This window comes from Cucumis melo, chromosome 5 (assembly GCF_025177605.1).
Source record: "Cucumis melo cultivar AY chromosome 5, USDA_Cmelo_AY_1.0, whole genome shotgun sequence".
Taxonomy (NCBI): Eukaryota; Viridiplantae; Streptophyta; class Magnoliopsida; order Cucurbitales; family Cucurbitaceae; genus Cucumis; species Cucumis melo.
In genome coordinates this window covers 371252-390220 of record NC_066861.1, presented here as the reverse complement: position 1 = coordinate 390220, position 18969 = coordinate 371252, and the positions used below count along the sequence as shown (strand labels likewise).

At 35.9% G+C, this 18969-nt stretch overlaps 5 protein-coding genes across 5 annotated transcripts; 2 read left to right on the top strand and 3 right to left on the bottom strand.

The window, feature by feature from the left end:
- Nucleotides 1-77: 77 nt before the first annotated feature.
- On the bottom strand, nucleotides 78-1922 carry LOC103491604 (UDP-glucosyltransferase 29-like). The gene has a single exon (XM_017045260.2). The coding sequence runs from the start codon at nucleotides 1515-1517 to the stop codon at nucleotides 165-167; it is 1353 nt and encodes a 450-aa protein (XP_016900749.2). The 5' UTR covers nucleotides 1518-1922; the 3' UTR covers nucleotides 78-164.
- Nucleotides 1923-3452: 1530 nt separating this feature from the next.
- Nucleotides 3453-5140, bottom strand: LOC127149471 (UDP-glucosyltransferase 29-like). Its single transcript, XM_051085012.1, has one exon. The coding sequence runs from the start codon at nucleotides 4863-4865 to the stop codon at nucleotides 3510-3512; it is 1356 nt and encodes a 451-aa protein (XP_050940969.1). The 5' UTR covers nucleotides 4866-5140; the 3' UTR covers nucleotides 3453-3509.
- A 1497-nt stretch (nucleotides 5141-6637) lies between these two features.
- Nucleotides 6638-8005, top strand: LOC103491605 (UDP-glucosyltransferase 29-like). Its single transcript, XM_008451626.2, has one exon. The coding sequence runs from the start codon at nucleotides 6638-6640 to the stop codon at nucleotides 8003-8005; it is 1368 nt and encodes a 455-aa protein (XP_008449848.1).
- A 777-nt stretch (nucleotides 8006-8782) lies between these two features.
- On the bottom strand, nucleotides 8783-11739 carry LOC103491606 (calmodulin-7). Its single transcript, XM_008451627.3, has 2 exons — nucleotides 11472-11739; nucleotides 8783-9488 (listed from the first exon to the last, which is right to left on the bottom strand). Exons 1-2 carry the CDS (start codon nucleotides 11545-11547, stop codon nucleotides 9115-9117), a joined length of 450 nt encoding a protein of 149 aa, XP_008449849.1. The 5' UTR covers nucleotides 11548-11739; the 3' UTR covers nucleotides 8783-9114.
- Nucleotides 11740-13059: 1320 nt separating this feature from the next.
- On the top strand, nucleotides 13060-18716 carry LOC103491607 (COP9 signalosome complex subunit 2). Its single transcript, XM_008451628.3, has 12 exons — nucleotides 13060-13225; nucleotides 13636-13728; nucleotides 13833-13911; nucleotides 14510-14750; nucleotides 14833-14907; nucleotides 14991-15125; nucleotides 16318-16505; nucleotides 17078-17146; nucleotides 17213-17303; nucleotides 17417-17551; nucleotides 17978-18090; nucleotides 18178-18716. The coding sequence occupies exons 1-12, from the start codon at nucleotides 13216-13218 to the stop codon at nucleotides 18266-18268; spliced, it is 1320 nt and encodes a 439-aa protein (XP_008449850.1). The 5' UTR covers nucleotides 13060-13215; the 3' UTR covers nucleotides 18269-18716.
- Nucleotides 18717-18969: the final 253 nt, after the last annotated feature.

The window sequence follows — 18969 nt, the reverse complement described above, 5'->3', positions numbered from 1 at the left end:
GAAAATTCAAATTCCTTATTATTTAATAACAACTATGAATATATGGAGAAAGAGTAGAAAAGTGATGAGTCAGCTACTGGATTATAAATTTTTTATTAATTTAAAATTATTTTTTATTGCGATTAATTCAAAGATGAAATTATCACTATGATTCCATGAGATGTTTATGAAATGTTAGAGAGGCGAGAGATTTGAGTTAGCAACTCCTCGATCTTCTCATCGCCTCTCCTCTTCACAATCTCACTCATTTCTCTTACTCTCATCCTTATTTCTTCTCTGCTTTTTTCAACCACTACTTCTTTGATCAGTTTTGCAACTTCTTGTCTTTGAATTTTGCCGTCATGATCTCGTTTGGCCTCCACTCCGATCCCTGCTTCTTCCACTACTCCGGCGTTAAATGGTTGATCTCCGAACAACGGAACTCCGATTATGGGAACGCCAGACACAGTACTTTCCAAAACAGAGTTCCATCCACAATGGCTTACAAATCCCCCAATGCTTCCATGCTTCAGTATCTTCCCCTGTGGAGCCCATCCTTTCACTACCATTGCTCTTTCTCCACCCTTCTCCAGCAATTCCCTTCTCTTGATTTGTTGTTCTTCGTCTCCTTTTTGATTAATCCTTTCAACCCATATGAAATTTGCCCCACTTTCTACTAACCCTTTTACTATTTCTTCCTTTTCTTCCTCCGACGCGTAGCTTTCGCTTCCCAATGACGCCAGAACCGTTGACAGAGCTTCCTTTTTGTCCAGCCAATTCTTGATTCTTGAATAATCTTCATCTTCTTCATCCTTCTCATTTGGTTCGTACACCAATGGCCCAACTGGGATTACTTTCTTTTTTGATAGAAGGGAGATATAATCCATGTATTCTCCCTCCACCTCTTTGAAGCTATTAGTAAGAATTACATCGCGAGATGTATTAAGGCATTCGAAAAAAGCTTCTTTGACGCAGTGGGCGTGTTCTCGAAGGGTAGAGTTGTACTTGGAATTCCAATGATTGTGAAGTACAAAATCTGAGATTGGGAATTTAGAACCGGGGCGGTGAATTGAGTGAAAGGCATAAGAAATGATTGAAGCGCCAGAGGTGTTGAAATTGATGGCGGGAATGTTAAGGGAGGAAGCTAAGCGAGGAGCCCAAGACTGGAAACAGTCATAAATGAGGAGATGGGGAGAAAGTGTTTTTAAAATTGTCTCAAAGAGTGGGGCGGCGGCAGCGAAGGCTTGGTGGAGGGCGGGCGTAAGGTGAAGGGGGAGGGCTTTGGTTGTGTGAAGATGGGGAGGAAATTCAGGAGAAGAAGGGAGATGAAGCTCCACAAATTGAATGGAAGGAGAAGGAATAAGCTTTGGTTTAATGGAGTCAAGATTAACAGGAGTTGAACAGAAATAGATGAGGAAGTTTTTCCTGCTAGAGAGAGCTTTGGACAGCTCCAAGTAAGCAGAGAGATGGCCATAGCGAAGCCATGGAAACATCAAAATGGTAGTGGTGGTTGGATCCGAAGCTTGATGGGCGTCCATGGGCTTCTGAGAGATTGGGATGACAGAGCTTTGTTTTTGTAGTGAGAGTAGGGAATTGAGAGTAGCAGATCTGTTACCACGTGCAGCACGTGGTATTGGTAGATCTAATTTCCCTCTTCTCCAGGGGATAAATAAAAGATGATGTGATCTGAAAAGTACAAAGAGAGGATTTTGCTTTCTTTTGTTTTCTTGTTCTCACCATAAGTTACAAATTATTTCAACAAAAATGCAAATAATGGTAGTTTGAAGTTGGTAGTGACGGTTAGAGTTTGATCCATAGTAATATCAAAAGTGGTGTTTATAGATAAGCCAATAAAATTGGAAGATGGAGACCAATGATAGTTATTGACATTATAGTAGAGATGAATATAGTAAAAATGAAGTTGACGTTTTTGTAATTTAGGAATTATACAAATTAGAAAGAGACTACAAAACCACTTTATGATATTAGAAAATTATTTTCATGCTCCCTTTCTTTTGTAAGTTATTCAATTAAACTTCATCACGTGCCAAATATTTTTTAAGAGAAAATAACTTGTTTATTGTTACAAAAGAAGATGATGAGATCATACTATTTATAATTGATGTTTATTAGTGTGTTTAGTAGTCATAGTCATATGTTAAATCCATTTATCATCTAACACTCGTGCAGACTCTAAGTGGTCAAGTAATATCACATCATACGTGTCAAGTTGCATATAAATAGTGGTATTTGATGGATTTGTAAATAACAAACATTATAGGAGAAGGTGGAGAAATCTAAAATTTTTAAGATTTTTCTAATTTTTTTAATTTATTTACTATAGTATTATTTTAATATTATATTTTCTTGTTTTCTGTATTTCAATTGAGCATCATTTTTAAGCTCCAGTCGTCTCCTTTGTCAAAGGTAGGTCGTCTTCTCCGATCGTCCTAAGAGTATGTTGGTTTTTCCCTACTCGTTATAATTAATAAAATAAATATTTTTTTCCATTTTTTATATATATTAAATTTCTATTATTTGATACTAATAGTAATAATTATTTATTATGAAAGATTGATACACCCAAGTGTCGTTAAGAATATGATCATCATAAATCAACCAATTGGAACAATCTCATTCCATAAAGTGAATGTTGTGAATTTGACGATTGTTATAATCACAATAAAATAAGAAGTAATTATTTTTCATGGTTGGTTGTTAATAATCATCGAATTAATTATTTTTTGTGATTGGTTGTTATAATCATCCAAATCTCAAAAGAACCACATGAAATAGTGATCATAAAAGAAAAGTTGTACAAGGAGAAAAATGTGGAGCACAATCAATACGACAAATTTGAGTCTCCAGAAGAGATTGACATATTTAATAAAATAGCAAATGCTTTATTTATGAATTAATATAGTAACAGATATTGTTCTTTTATCTTTCATTTTTTCTTTATATATTCTAAGTTTTTTTTAATTGTAATTATTTAGTTTTACGAAGAAGCATGTAATTTTCTTTAAGTTGAATAACTTAAAATGAGCAATGAGAACATATAATGCAACCATAAGCAATAAAATATTTAGAAAAATCTATTAAGAAAAAACCAAATAATAGGAAGAAGGAGACGAAAAGAAGGAAATTACATAAATGAATGAGTAAAGCCTAAATAGAATGACATATCCTACAGAAATCGACACTAAACATCACTTTTAAAAGGAAGAAATAAAAGAGCATGAATTCTTGATTCTAGATTGAAACTTAAATATATAGTGGAATATAACCTCACCCTACAAAATGAGTTCCTTTTTATTTTTCTTTGAATGTTTGAATGTGAATGTGTAACAAATAAAGTTAAGGAAAAGTTATGATTTTGATGCTCGAGGAATCAAATTTGAAGAACTAAGATGAGAGTTATCATATAGATATGGTTTCAGTTAATTAGTAATCGGAGAGGGAACAATGATAAGTAAAATGAGTTTCTTTTCTATTTTTCTATATATATATATATATATATAAAAAGATGTTTATGAAATGTTAGAGAAGCGAGAGATTTGAGTTAGCAACTCCTCGATCTTCTCATCGCCTCTCCTCTTCACAATCTCACTCATTTCTCTTACTTTCATCCTTAGTTCTTCTCTGCTTTTCTCAATCACTACTTCTTTGACCAGTTTTGCAACTTCTTGTCTTTGGATTTTGCCATCAGAATCTCGTTTGGCCTCCACTCCGATCCCTGCTTCTTCCACTACTCCGGCGTTAAATGGTTGATCTCCGAACACCGGAACTCCGATTATGGGAACGCCAGACACAATACTTTCCAAAACAGAGTTCCATCCACAATGGCTTACAAATCCCCCAATGCTTCCATGCTTCAATATCTTCCCCTGTGGAGCCCATCCTTTCACTACCATTGCTCTTTCTCCACCCTTCTCCAGCAATTCCCTTCTCTTGATTTGTTGTTCTTCGTCTCCCTTTTGATTAATCCTTTCAACCCATATGAAATTTGCCCCACTTTCTACTAACCCTTTTACTATTTCTTCCTTTTCTTCCTCCGACGCGTAGCTTTCGCTTCCCAATGACACCAGAACCGTTGACAGAGCTTCCTTTTTGTCCAGCCAATTTTTGATTCTTGAATAATCTTCATCTTCTTCATCCTTCTCATTTGGTTCGTACACCAATGGCCCAACTGGGATTACTTTCTTTTTTGATAGAAGGGAGATATAATCCATGTATTCTCCCTCCACCTCTTTGAAGCTATTAGTAAGAATTACATCGCGAGATGTATTAAGGCATTCGAAAAAAGCTTCTTGGACGCTGCGGGCGTGTTCTGAAGGGTTAGAGTTGTACTTGGATTTCCAATGATTGTGAAGTACAAAATCTGAGATTGGGAATTTAGAACCGGGTCGGTGAACTGAGTGAAAGGCATAGGAAATCAAGGAAGTGCCAGAGGTGTTGAAATTGATGGCGGGAATGTTAAGGGAGGAAGCTAAGCGAGGAGCCCAAGACTGGAAACAGTCATAAATGAGGAGATGGGGAGAAAGTGTTTTTAAAATTGTCTCAAAGAGTGGGGCGGCGGCAGCGAAGGCTTGGTGGAGGGCGGGCGTAAGGTGAAGGGGGAGGGCGTTGGTTGTGTGAAGATGGGGAGGAAATTCAGGAGAAGAAGGGAGATGAAGCTCCACAAATTGAATGGAAGGAGAAGGAATAAGCTTTGGTTTAATGGAGTCAAGATTAACAGGAGTTGAACAGAAATAGATGAGGAAGTTTTTTCTTCTAGAGAGAGCTTTGGAAAGCTCCAAGTAAGGAGTGAGATGGCCATAGCCAAGCCATGGAAACATCAAAATGGTAGTGGTGGTTGGATGAGTTGAAGCTTGGTGGGCGTCCATTGGCTATGCAAAGAATGGGCCGAGAGATTGGGATAACAGAGCTTTGTGTTTTGTAGTGGTAATAAGGAATTGAAAGTAGCATGTTTGTTGCCACGTGCAGCACGTGGTATTCGTAATCGGAAGATCACAAACCCAAATAGATGGGATCTTGGGATCTTAAACATTGACTTTGAAGTTGAAGTTTTGATTGGATGTGGGCTGTGGTTTCTTGGTTCAATCACTTTTCCAACAAAAGGTCTAGTTTCCCTCTTCTCCAACTGATTGGAACAAGATGATGTGATCTGAAAAGTACAGAGAGAGGATTATTTTTTTCTAATTCTTACCCTAAGTTACGTGTTATTTATATATAGAAACACAGATAATAGTGGTGGTAGTGATAGCTAGAGTTGTTCGATAGGTAGTGTCCAAAGCGGTGATTGTAGATAGTCATTGAAGTTAGAAGATGGAGAGCCACGATAGTCATCGACATCAAAGTAGAAATGAATAGAGTAAAAATAGAGTAGATGGATTTTGGGACGTTTTTGTAATTTATATATTATACAAATTAGAAAGAGACTATCAAACGACTTTATAATATTAAAAAAAAATACTTTGATGTTGGCTTATTTTTGTAGTTTACAAATGAAAGAGACTATCGAACCACTTTATCATATTACAAAAATATCCATGTGCTCCCTTATTTTTGTAAGTTATTCAAATAAACTTTATCACATTGTAAATATTTTTTTAAAAGAAAACAAATTTATTATTGTTATTTTTTCACTATGTTACAAAAGAGGATGATGAAGATATTTTGCATTGCATCCAATAATTATCATTATATTATATTGTTCTTTTACAATGCATGTCAATGCTCCAAATGTTTAATGTATTAGAGGGGAGCAGTTGCTGTGGGAAATATAAAAGTTATATGTATTTGATTCTCACGATCTATTTCATTAAAATAATTTTTTAAAAAGTTTATAAAAAAAAAAAAAAATCTTTTTAAGAACACAACGTATTATACTAATTTAATATATATTTTTGGAAGAAAAAAACTTGGTCAAATTTTTTGTGTTGAATTATTGTCAATTCCAGCAATATTTTATGAGCCATTTGTGTATAATTGAGCTAAAGAAAATTTCAATATGTGAAATTAGCTGTAAATAAATTAATAAATGAAAGGAGAATTGTCAAATATGTTTGTTGTAATTTGCCTTTACTTTAATTTTATTTTTGAAATGAAATGATGAGATTCAAATGCATGAAGGCATATAAGACTTTATCCAATTTATGGCAATTTATAGCAACAAGTGCATCGCATTTAATATGCCCTATTCTACAACACAGTTTAATATGTACTATTCTATAACACAATTTAGTGGGATTTACCATAATAACTATAACTTGATATACATTTTATATATAAAATTGAAGAGACTAGAGCCATGAAAAGAGTTCACATTTATCCACGAATTACAACAAATGTCTGACCTTGGTTCGTCCGTCAAGAGGCTAAATAGTCCGAGTCCCATAATCGATAAATTTGAAGCCTTGAAGTTGACAATAAGATGAGATAATCTAATATTATAATGGCTGCCTGCTTTCCAACTCAATCGTTTTCTGTCTTTCTCTAGCTACTTTCTTGTTCCTGTTCTTGTTTTTGTTTTGTACATACACTTCATTTGCTGGCATTTCATGTTCTGTCCATTCACCTTCTTCCTATAAGAACTTCTTCTAATTGTTTCTTGTAATTTCAGAGCTTAACTAATTATTCTTACTGTCATATTGCCATGGATGTTCAGAAATCTAGAGACACACCCACAACCATTTTGATGCTTCCATGGATTGGCTATGGCCATCTCTCTGCCTACTTGGAGCTAGCCAAAGTTCTCTCTAAAAGGAACAACTTCCTCATCTACTTCTGTTCAACTCCTGTTAATCTTGACTCAATTAAACGAAAGGTAGTTCCTTCTTCTTCTTCCATTCAATTTGTGGAGCTTCATCTTCCTTCTTCTCCTGAATTTCCTCCCCATCTTCACACAACCAACGCCCTTCCCCCTCGCCTTACGCCCACCCTCCACAAAGCCTTCGCTGCGGCTGCCTCACCCTTTGAGGAAATTTTACAAACACTTTGTCCGCATCTCCTCATTTATGACTCTCTACAGCCATGGGCACCACAGATAGCCTCCTCCCTCAATATTCCCGCTATCAACTTCAATACGACCGCAGCTTCCATCATCTGTCATGCTCTTCACAATATCAACTACCCTGATACTAAATTCCCACTCTCAGATTGGGTTCTTCATAATTACTGGAAAGGCAAATACACGACCGCCGATCCAACCAATTCAGAAAGAATCCGCCGAGTTAGAGAATCGTTTCTGTATTGCTTGAGTGCTTCTCACGATGTAAGTCTGATCAATAGCTGCAGAGAGATTGAGGGAGAATACATGGATTACCTCTCTGTTCTGTTGAAAAAGAAAGTAATCGCGGTTGGTCCTTTGGCATACGAGCCAAGAGAGGACGAGGACGAGGAAGATGAAGATTATTCAAGGATCAAGAATTGGTTGGACAAAAAGGAAGTCTCATCGACGGTTCTGGTATCATTCGGAAGCGAATACTTCCCGTCGAAACAAGAAATGGAAGACATTGGGAACGGGTTAGAAGAGAGTGGAGCTAATTTCATATGGGTGATTAGGTTTCCGAAAGGAGAAGAGAATAGGAGGGTTGAGGAGGCGTTGCCGGAGGGATTTGTGGAGAAAGCGGGAGAAAGGGCAATGATACTGAAAGATTGGGCGCCTCAGGGGAAGATATTGAAGCATCGGAGCATCGGAGGATTTGTGAGTCACTGTGGATGGAATTCGGTGATGGAGAGTATATTGCTTGGAGTACCTGTAATAGGTGTACCGATGCATGTGGATCAGCCATATAACGCCGGACTAGTGGAAGAAGCAGGGCTGGGAGTGGAGGCGAAGCGAGATCCCGACGGCAGAATTCAGAGAGAGGAAGTAGCAAAGCTGATAAGAGAAGTAGTAGTGAACAAAAACAGAGAAGACTTGAGGACGAAGGTAAAGGAAATGAGTGAGATTTTGAGGAGTAAAGGAGATGAGAAGATTGAAGAGATGGTAGCTCAAATTTCTCTCTTGCTTAAAATATAAAAATATTCACAATCCAAAAAATGGGTAACAAAAATAATAAATTTTTTGTCACAAAATAAAAAAAAAAAAACTACCCGAAGAAATTTAAAGAAACAAAACCAAAAGTTAATTCATTATATTATATGCTTTAATAGTTCGATAAAAGTGGTTAATTCGTTATATTATATGCTTTAATATTTCAATAAAATAACTTAACTGGTTCATATATTTAATATTTAATCATCTAACCTTCGTCCTCAATTCAAGTATAATTTCTTTTAAAAGATGATGTTTAGATCTTCGTTATTTTGATATTTATTATGTCAATAGAGTTGATGGTAAGGAATATGTTCGATGGTTCAAAATTCTCGCCCTTTGTTTTTATAACAAATATGTATGTCCTACTTTATGACGTAAGTAACAAAATCGTATCCTTAGGTGGTAATAATAAGAGTGGTAGATGGAAAATAGTTAGTTAATAGTAATAGTATTGATTAATAATTAAAGGAAAATAGAGGGAGTGAAAGGGAAAAAAAGGGCTAAAGAACACAACATTGGTGGATGTGTCGGTTGAGGAAGCCACGTTTTTTCTTATGGACGGAGTCTTTCAGGGACTTCCTCTTCTTCCTCCCCTCTTCCCGCATAGCTTCCATCCGTCTATCCATATCACAAATATAAACATAAATTACCCACAAAGCCCTTCAATTTTCAAACACAAATTATTTCTTCTTCCTTTCCTTTACTTTTAGAAGACTTTGGCCAAGGTCGAAGAAGATGTTATAAAAAAAAAAAAAAAACTTCCCACAAGCAAAATCTTCTGATTCGATCAACAAATGGTTTCTGAGTTCATAGCATCACAGGTAGAAAGAAATATGAAAAATTAGAGAGACTACCGACACGAACAGACATGCCAGACTACAGATATCGTTGCAGCAAAGAAACAGGATACTGAAAAAACAGTACCACAAATAATAATGGAAACGAGAGAGAGAGAGAGAGACAAACTTAGATAGTAAAACAAAATGGAGACAACCTAAATGGGAAAACAAATGAATATCATCAACTTATCTGCCCATATCCCTCTTCATTTTCAAGCAGATTAAGGTTTAAGGTTTCAGTTCGATTGATTCTCACTTGGCCATCATGACTTTGACAAATTCCTCATAGTTGATTTGCCCATCACCGTCAACATCTGCCTCACGGATCATTTCATCAACTTCCTCGTCTGTCAACTTCTCACCAAGATTTGTCATTACGTGCCGGAGCTCAGCGGCAGAAATGAACCCATTCTGATCTTTATCAAACACGCGGAAAGCTTCCTTGAGTTCCTCCTCTGAATCAGTATCCTTCATTTTTCTTGCCATCAGATTAAGAAACTCAGGGAAATCGATGGTTCCATTTCCATCAGCATCAACTTCATTGATCATGTCTTGTAGCTCAGCTTCAGTTGGATTCTGGCCCAGTGACCGCATTACAGTCCCCAGTTCCTTGGTGGTGATGCAGCCTATAAAAAATGAAAAAAAAAAGGTAGTTATTATTAAATTAAGAACAATAGGATGGACTCACCATCTGATTATTTATCTAAGCAGAAGCAGTGACCAGTAGTTGAGAGGAATATGTTTCAGCAAAATGGAAATTTCAAAGATAATGGAGTAACTGAGAATGGCAAAAAGTTCGACTGCATGTGGCTGAAACATGCGGTAAGTATAAACTTCCAGTAATATAAAATGCCAACAGGTCTAGGCAATCAATTCTAAACAAAAGCAAGGTTCAAACCCACGTCGATCATATAATTAGCCAGTAAATCAACTACTGCAAGAAAAGAATACAAAAAACCTAACCAACAGAAATATAACAAACAAAATACAAATCACGAAATAAGTGTAAAGCTTGACATACAGAAACAAACCAATACATGTTAGTCTTTTTTAGGATGAGCAACATGCCACATGTGAGGGTGCGAATTTGAACTTTAGAATAAAGAAATAGGGGGGAATAATTAGTAGGAGTGCTTGTTATGAATAGCATATCTCAAAAAAGTAGCAGGCTTGGACTAAATGTTGTAAGGAAGTCAAACAATCCCAGCAAAGTCATCATTTTATGTGGAATGACCCACTTGGATGGTGGGTAGAGTACCAAAAAAATTCCTTCTATGGTTACCTCCTACAGTTAACGTTCTTGGTTTCTTAGTGGGAGAAGACCAATCTAGTTTGTCCACTCAATGTTCCTACTGTTGCAAATGTAGGGAAAACATCATTGTGCTCATTGTGAACCGTTCCAGACAGCTTCGGTTCTCTTACAGACCAACGAATGTATCTAATTTAACCCATGCTTAACAATTCAGACTGGAATAAGGAGATACACAAACAAGATAAGTAGGCCAACATTCGAGAGAGATTACCACTCAGTGGAATGTGCAAAATCAATTAGTGTCTGCTAAACAGTATGCAGGGAACATGATCAAATTCATAATTTTTAAACCCAATGGGAGACTTCAGATGTCTTAGTCGCTGATTCTACGTACAGTGAACACTTCTAGACAGAAAACAACAAAGACACCTAAAGAGCAAGTCAAACCCACAAGATAACGAAGCAAGAGAAACTAGAAGGCTGCAACTGCTTGCTTAAACAACTCGTACAGCTATGAATTCGTTAGACAAACTTTAACATAGACAAGTTCAAAGGAAGAAATTGTCATGATGGGTTAGCGTTGTTTGTATATCAACATTCTCTAGAAATTGAAAATATGCAGCTGATTTATAATAGAATGAAGGACGGATGATAAGATTACAGGGAAAAGTCGTGTAAATGAGGATTCGACATAAAATTCCGGGCTAATTGCCAGATTTGCTGATCATACCATATATGTAATAACTAAATGAATTCCAAACCTCCATCTAACTAATTGACATGTCTACCATGTTAATGCTGACGTGCATACTTATTAAAGATATTCAATCAAATAGTAACATATATGGAGAGCAAACAAGCAGCCCATAAACGACCCGTTCCTTACGTAAACCGCCTCAAAAGTCAAAAGATACAGAAAAGCAACGATCCACGTGTTATTTCCACTGCCCGACGAGGCGCAGTAGTAATATATGAACTAAAACGTAAATGTAATTATGTAAGCATGAATCATATCCAGATTCCAAACTATGATACACAATCTAAGAAAAATTTCAAAACATCGACATGGCATCCAATATCCATCCATCCACGATTACCAAGCTTCCTAATCAAAGAATGCTCATCGTAATCAACAATCCAATAGAACAAAACAAAACGGATCAAGAAGACCCAGGACAGGAACACGAAACAAAAAACAAATCGAAAAAGAAAAGGAATTAATAATCCTACGATGGGCAATGGAGGCATGATAAATAGAAATTCCATGAGAAAGAAAATAGATCTAAAATAGGTATGGGGGGGAATGAAAAAGCATTAAAAAAGAGAGAGAGGAAGAAGGGATCTGAAAGAAGCAAACCATCGCCATCCTTGTCAAACAAACTAAAGGCCTCCTTGAACTCGGAGATCTGATCGTCGGTGAGCTGATCAGCCATGGAAATTGATGAGGAAGGGAAATGAGAAAGGAAAGGGGAAGGAGGAGGATGAAAATGAGAAGGGAGAGATCCAGACGAGGCGGAAGTCAGAATAGTAAAAGCAGAGAAGGGGATATAAATAGGAGAATCATAAACAAGGAGGAGAAGGAGACGGAGGTGGTCCAATCTCGCGGGCCATTTGCTTTTATTCTCTCCTCTTATTTTTTATTATTTTATTTTTTTTCATTTCCCACTTTCTTTTTTAATCCTATTTTCCATATTTTTATTCGATTGTTTTTAAAATATAGAAAAATTTGATAAATTATCCCAAAATTTATTATAATAATATTTTTTCAAATGTTCTATTTTTTACGACTTTTTTTATCATTCGTCTTCTTTTTCGAAGTTAATTTTCGGACATCTTTCAATATATATATATATATATATATATATATATATATATATATATATATATCCTTTCCATACTGTATTTTCAGCTTTCCAAATGTCGCTTTACAAATATGCTTTTTTAAGGGAGTATATAATAAATAGTACATTTTGTTTGACTACCCTCTATGCAAACTTGCATATTCCAATTTTATATATTTTTTTAAATAATTTAATAATTTATAGTTTTCTAAAATGTAATATTTTTAATAGAAGATATATTATTTTCTTTTTGTTTAAATGAATAATATCTATTCTTCTCAAATAGAATATGTTTTATTAAACGAAAGTCGGATCTCACATCCTAAAGTCAAGCCATAAACAATTAACAAAAATCAACTCAACAAACAACTTAAAAAAATGGTCTTAAGAGAACAACCCACTTGGTTTCTAGTGTTACCCACTTCAAACACATACAAAGTAAGTTTGTTAGTCTTTTTAGCGATTTAAAGTTGATTTCCAAATAAATGAAAACTTGACTATATTTTGATTAGTTGATTTTGTTGTCAATCTTTAGTATAAGTTCAAAAAGCCCTCTTTAACTTTATACCTTTTTATATTACATACATATAGAAAACAAAATCAATACCAATTTTGAAAGTTAGCAAGCTATCTTCCGGTTCCCTCTAAATCTAGGTTTAATCCTAAAGAAACCTATAAACTTAGAAAAATAATTAATCAAAAAACTTGAAACATTTGTTATGAGGGTATGAACAATAAATCGCTAATAATTACATTACGAATCCAACTAAAGTAAAATAAAAATCCAACTTTTTTTTTGTTAATTAAATATACTGGATTCAATCATAATAGATGGAAAAGAGATATATCAAGATAAAGGAAAAATACAACTAAAAAGTCATAAATTCAATCTATAGTAATAATCTATTAGAAATTAAGTTGGTCGGACACTCGCGGATATAAAAATAAATAAATAAAATACAAAGGAGATGTAATGCAAAGGGTGTAAAGGTTGAGAGGGTATTATCGTCTTTTGGAGGAAATCAGCGCCATTAGCCGGAGTTTTCAATTTTTGAGCTCAAGGGGTAGTTTTGCAAAAAGAGAACTAAGTGGTGTCTGTTTTCCAAATCCAAACGGAGGGAAAGTGAGTGGGAAACGGAACGGAGACGACGCTTACTAGTAGTTGATCAGAAAATCCCACTACAACCTTGTATTCAGTAGATCGCTACTGCTTCCCACCGATCGCCTCCACCTTCAACTTTGCAATCCACTCCTGCAATCATGGGTTCCGGTCTCTCATTTTCCCATTCTCCTTATTTCACTGCTTTCTTTTGTGTTATTTCTTTGATTCTACCACTGCTTAGGGTTTTAGCAACTTTTTCGACTTCTTGCTGATCGACGCGTTTGCATTTCCTAGCCATTTTGTTTTTCTTTTTTTTAATCTGATTAGTTTCTGAATGTGTAATTAAATGATTGAAGATTTCTGCATCATTTTTGGTTTGAATTATTGTCTTACGCATGGAAACCTACCGGTTTCTTTCATCTTAGACGGGGGAGACGATGCATATAGTTTATTTATCATCATTCGATTTGCTTGCTGTTGTTACTCATTCATAGCTTATCTCTTAAACATCACCCGGGAAAGAAATGGGTTTGTTTATCAGTTTATGTACTAATTAATGTATTAAACTGCGAGGGCAGATGCGGATATGGAGGATTATGGTTTCGAGTATTCGGACGATGAACCTGAAGAGCAGGACGTTGATATTGAAAATCAATACTACAACTCTAAAGGTACCTGGAGTGTTGCCTCCAAGCCTTGCAATCACATTCTTTGTTGTTGTATTTTGTTTTCCTATTTTTAATAGCATCATTTGATCCAATTTGTTAATTAATAGGGTTGGTGGAAACGGACCCCGAAGGAGCTCTTGCAGGGTTTGCCGAGGTGGTACGCATGGAACCCGAGAAGGCAGAGTGGTAAGTGTGGTAGTGAATTCCTTGTTTCTGCTTGCTAGATACTTGGACACAAATTCTATGCAGGTTAACTATCCAATATACTTTTTGTTCACTCATTCATTTTGGATATTTTGGTAATAGGCTGTGTTTTATAAGTTCTTAAAGTAGTGGAGTGATTATGGTAGTTTAACTTTATTTTTGAAACAATAGGGTCGAATGGATTGTTCCGTGAAATTAGTTGGGTGCGTGTAAGCTGGGCCAGACACTCGTGGATATAAAAAGAACACTTTATTTTTTGGAAAAAAAAACTTGTAGCTTATCTTCTCGATGACTGGGTTTACATGCTTTCTGAAAATAGAAAGACTTGGATCGAAGGAAACATAATTTCTTTTGTTGATTATGATCCTATGTGGCCTGGGATTCTTCATAGTAGATGATATGTCCCCTTAGATTTTATCCTGATTCAAGCACAGCTCATTAGTTGTTTGAAATCTTTGTTTGACAACCTCGATATTTTATATTCAATGCTTCTTCTGTGAATCACTGTTACCTAGAATTGTATCTCAGTTCTACCTCTGGTGTTGTCAATTTGTTTTCGTCCCCTTTTTTGATTTGCTAGGGGCTTCAAGGCTCTCAAGCAAACTGTCAAGCTTTATTATAGACTGGGGAGGTATAAAGAAATGATGGATTCATATCGAGTGATGCTTACCTACATAAAATCAGCAGTGACCCGTAATTATAGTGAAAAATGTATAAACAATATCATGGATTTTGTATCTGGATCAGCAAGTCAGAGTTTTGGTCTCCTGCAAGAATTTTATCAAACCACTTTGAAAGCCCTTGAAGAGGCAAAGAATGAGGTTAGAAAATGATTATGGTTTTACCATCTCATGCATTCTCTAACCATGATGCCTTACGTTCTGTTGCTCTCTTGTGGTGCAGAGGCTTTGGTTCAAAACTAATTTAAAGCTCTGCAAGATTTGGTTTGATATTGGTGAATATGGTCGCATGATTAAGGTGACTCTCTTTTCCTTTCCTTTTTTTTTCCTGATTTTTCTTTTTTGCATGTACATGATTAATCAAATTCATTTTTACCTCAGATTTTGAAGGAACTTCACAAGTCCTGTCAAAGAGAAGATGGTACAGATGATCAAAAGAAAGGAAGTCAACTTTTGGAAGTGTATGCCATTGAGATTCAAATGTATACTGAGACTAAAAACAACAAAAAGCTCAAGGTAATGATCTGGCAATCCCTTTTTTCTACTGCTAGCTCTGTGTTTCATTTCTTAGTAAAGAATTGCAGTTCACTTCTTCTTCAACCTTTTTTTCCTTTTTCTTTTTTTTTTTTCTCCTGGGGAGTGTGGGGGGGGGGGGGGGGGGGAAGAAATTTTGTTGAGACAGTGGATTCATCCTTGGTATAGAGATCTCATTATGGGTTGAGAAGCAAAACAGATTCTTCAGTTAAGAATAAGATGGTCATGGGAGGATTGAATTAATGAAATAAATGAGCAAAGAATGAATCCAACTTGGTTTAATCATCCTAATTACATCAAAATTATCGATAGATTTCCAAGAAGATGAAATAAAGACGGAGCATCTGCACATGGTTAACCTCTCTCTCCACTGTTCTAAAGTTTTATTCAAAATTGGTATAATAGTAGCCTTTATCTGACGAATGTAAATTTTCTTCTCAAAGATCTTCTTAGAGTGGTAGAGCCACAACCACAAACATAACAAAAGGCATATTAAGCAGCTTGTTGCAAGCCCAAGCGATGAGGGATAAATGGCACACAAGGAGTCAGCAGTTTCTTCTCTCTCTCTCTTTTTTTTTTTTGCAAACAATTCTAGTAAGGAGAACGAAAATGGTCTGAGTTTTGTCACCTGTATTAAAATCTCCCAATGTAATGCTGGAACATCCTTTGGAGGAGACATTACCTGGATGGAAAGATTCAACAATGGACTGACCTCTCAAACAAACTCTATAATAATTTCCTAAAGACCACGATGATGCTAATAGATGGATCTGGGTTCTATTTTCTATCCCTTTGTTTGGCTGTGTGGTTCCTTGGTTCCTCATAGTATCTTTTGGTGTATGTGTTCTTGTCCCTTGAAGCTGGTGTGTTATGCTATCAAATCCATCCCTTTGCCAGTTTTGTTAAACATGAGTCTCTAAAGCAGCAGCCCAACAAAAGGTGTCTCCCAGAATTAAAACTAGACTAGCTATACAAGAAAAGAAATAAGAGTTATAGGTTAGCAATTGTAGTGTTGACTTCCTATATATTTTTCCCCCTGTTTTTCTTCGTTTGACATCTCTCTCTGTCTCTATCTCTGATGATTAGTTGAACTCCCCAAAATGCTCTTCTTTGGCAGTATGTAATTGCTTTATTTTGATCTCACCCCTTGCATTTGCTGGTTATTATGGTGCAGCAATTATACCAGAAAGCTCTTGCAATCAAGTCAGCAATACCCCATCCACGAATTATGGGAATAATTAGGGAGTGTGGAGGAAAGATGCACATGGCAGAACGTCAATGGCCAGAAGCAGCGACTGATTTTTTTGAGGCCTTTAAGAACTATGACGAAGCTGGGAACCAAAGGCGTATCCAGTGCCTGAAGTATGCTCTCCATTTTCTTATTGTTCTTACTCCTTATTAAGGCCAGGATTCAGAGTTATATCAAAACTGAATTTAGTGGAATTTGTAGATTGGACTCTGGCACCAAACACACGAGTACTAGGTTCATAAATAACCAATGGTTTTTAACCAACTCATGTGCAACACTTACAACTAAGCACTCTAGAAAACTCATGATCAATACAAGCTCACAGTCAATACATTTTACAGCTTGCAATTTACATTTTCTGGAAGGAAACCAAATCTTTCGTTGATGAGATGAAAACTACGTAGATGTAGTAGCAACTTACAGCTATCAAAAAATTTAACTCCCCATTTATAATATTCAGCAAGATGGTACTTCTAGTGCCGGAGTTCATCACCTATGGGTATCGTTAGAAGTTAATGGGATCCTACTAGTCGTGCTCAGGTTGTTAAATTTATGTTGCATTTAAGCAAACTAACATATAGAATTGTGAAATGCTTTCTAATTTTCATTGTCATGCTGTGTCTCTGGCATTCATTTCATACCATCTAATCATTCTGGTGCCCCCCCACCCCCATCAAAAAAACAGATATCTAGTTTTGGCTAATATGCTGATGGAATCCGAAGTCAATCCATTCGATGGTCAAGAGGCAAAACCGTAAGTTTCAACCATTGAGCTCTACTTTGAGTTTACCATGTTCTCTCCCTGATATCTAGATTGCAGGTATAAAAATGACCCCGAGATTTTGGCAATGACTAATCTTATTGCAGCATACCAAAGGAATGAGATACTTGAGTTTGAGAAGATTCTCAAGGTAAATTTGAGTAAGAGAAGTATATGTATGCATTTTTCAGCTCTCTTCCCTTTCCTCCCCCTGGTCCAGTTTGGGAGTCGTGGTTTATTTATATTTATTTATTCTTTTTACAGAGCAATAGAAAGACAATAATGGATGACCCATTCATTCGAAATTACATTGAAGATCTGTTGAAGAATGTCAGAACCCAAGTGTTACTTAAACTTATCAAGCCTTACACAAGAATCCGGATTCCATTTATATCAAAGGTGACGGCTTTAGTTGCTTGTGTGGTTGTCTTTCCTATTCCTTTCTGAGACCAACTTGCATAATTTTTTGATATCTGGTGTGGGGTTGAAACTTATCAAACTTTGCACAACTTGCAAAGTGTCATGTTTGTGGGGTTGTGAATGTGATGCTAATCCCCCACCCCTCAGATAGAACAAAGAAAAAGAAGGAAAATGGGGTTTTTCCTCCTAACTTGTCCCTTTTAAAGTCTTGCAGAATGGGGTTGTTACCATTGCTTAGATCCATTCAGATGAACTGAGAATCTATTGCGAACACCTTTGCAATTGTAGATAATATGTTATTAAGATTAATTCAGATGCATCCTTTTTTAATTCTAATAGACGAAATATTAGAAAAAACGAATTAATTAGTCCAGATTGTGATTGGAAATTGTTTGTAACTATCAGGAACTCAATGTGCCGGAGAAAGATGTTGAGCAATTATTAGTTTCACTAATCCTGGATAATCGCATTGATGGTCACATTGATCAAGTGAATAGACTTTTGGAGCGTGGTGACAGGTATGTTCTTTTTGGATATTTCAATCTCATTCCATCAAGTGTTACAGAAAGTTGAAGAATATAACGCGTTCTTGGTAACCCCTGCAGGTCAAAAGGAATGAAGAAGTATACTGCCATAGATAAATGGAATACTCAGTTGAAATCCCTCTTTCAAACTGTCAGCAACCGAGTATATTGAATCTTATTGCATAACCTAATTGTTGTTTCATTTACGTCTTCACAGAGTGTTGAGGAATCTCCGAGTCTAATTTTTTTGTGTTAAATTCTATGCGTTGTCTGTTTATGTGAATGACACTGTAAACCCAACTGTTCTTTGGAAGCTCTATCAGATATCCCCAGTTACCTGGAAACGGCCACAATTATCATCAAAAATCATCCAGGTAAAGTCATGTATAGAAAAATTAAACTTATTTTATAGGACAAGAAGGGGTTCGTGTGCAAGTCTAGATGTAATGGTTAAGGACTGTGGAAGTGTTAGACTTGGAAATGTTCTTGAGGGATAAACAACTTGATTTGATATGGTATGGTATTCGAGAGCTCCTTGAAACAGTAGGACCATAACCAAGGAGCACCAAATTTTTTCAGGACTTCAAAAAAGAATATACAAATAATGCATTGCCTTGTGATTTTTTTTTTCTTGCATTAGTTGAGGAAAAAAGCCCAAAGAAGAATTTTGTCATTTTCTTGATTACTGAGGTGTTTACTTTGTTAGCTGGTTTCTTCTAATGCAAAATTGTGGCCACATGTTTTGGCCACTTCAATTGGACCAAATTTAGCTTCATATCCTTGTTTTGTTTTGTTTTGTTTTGTTTTGTTTTTTTAAATTAATATCATATTTATTATATAGGGAATGTGATGGAGGCTATGGAGTTGTGGTAG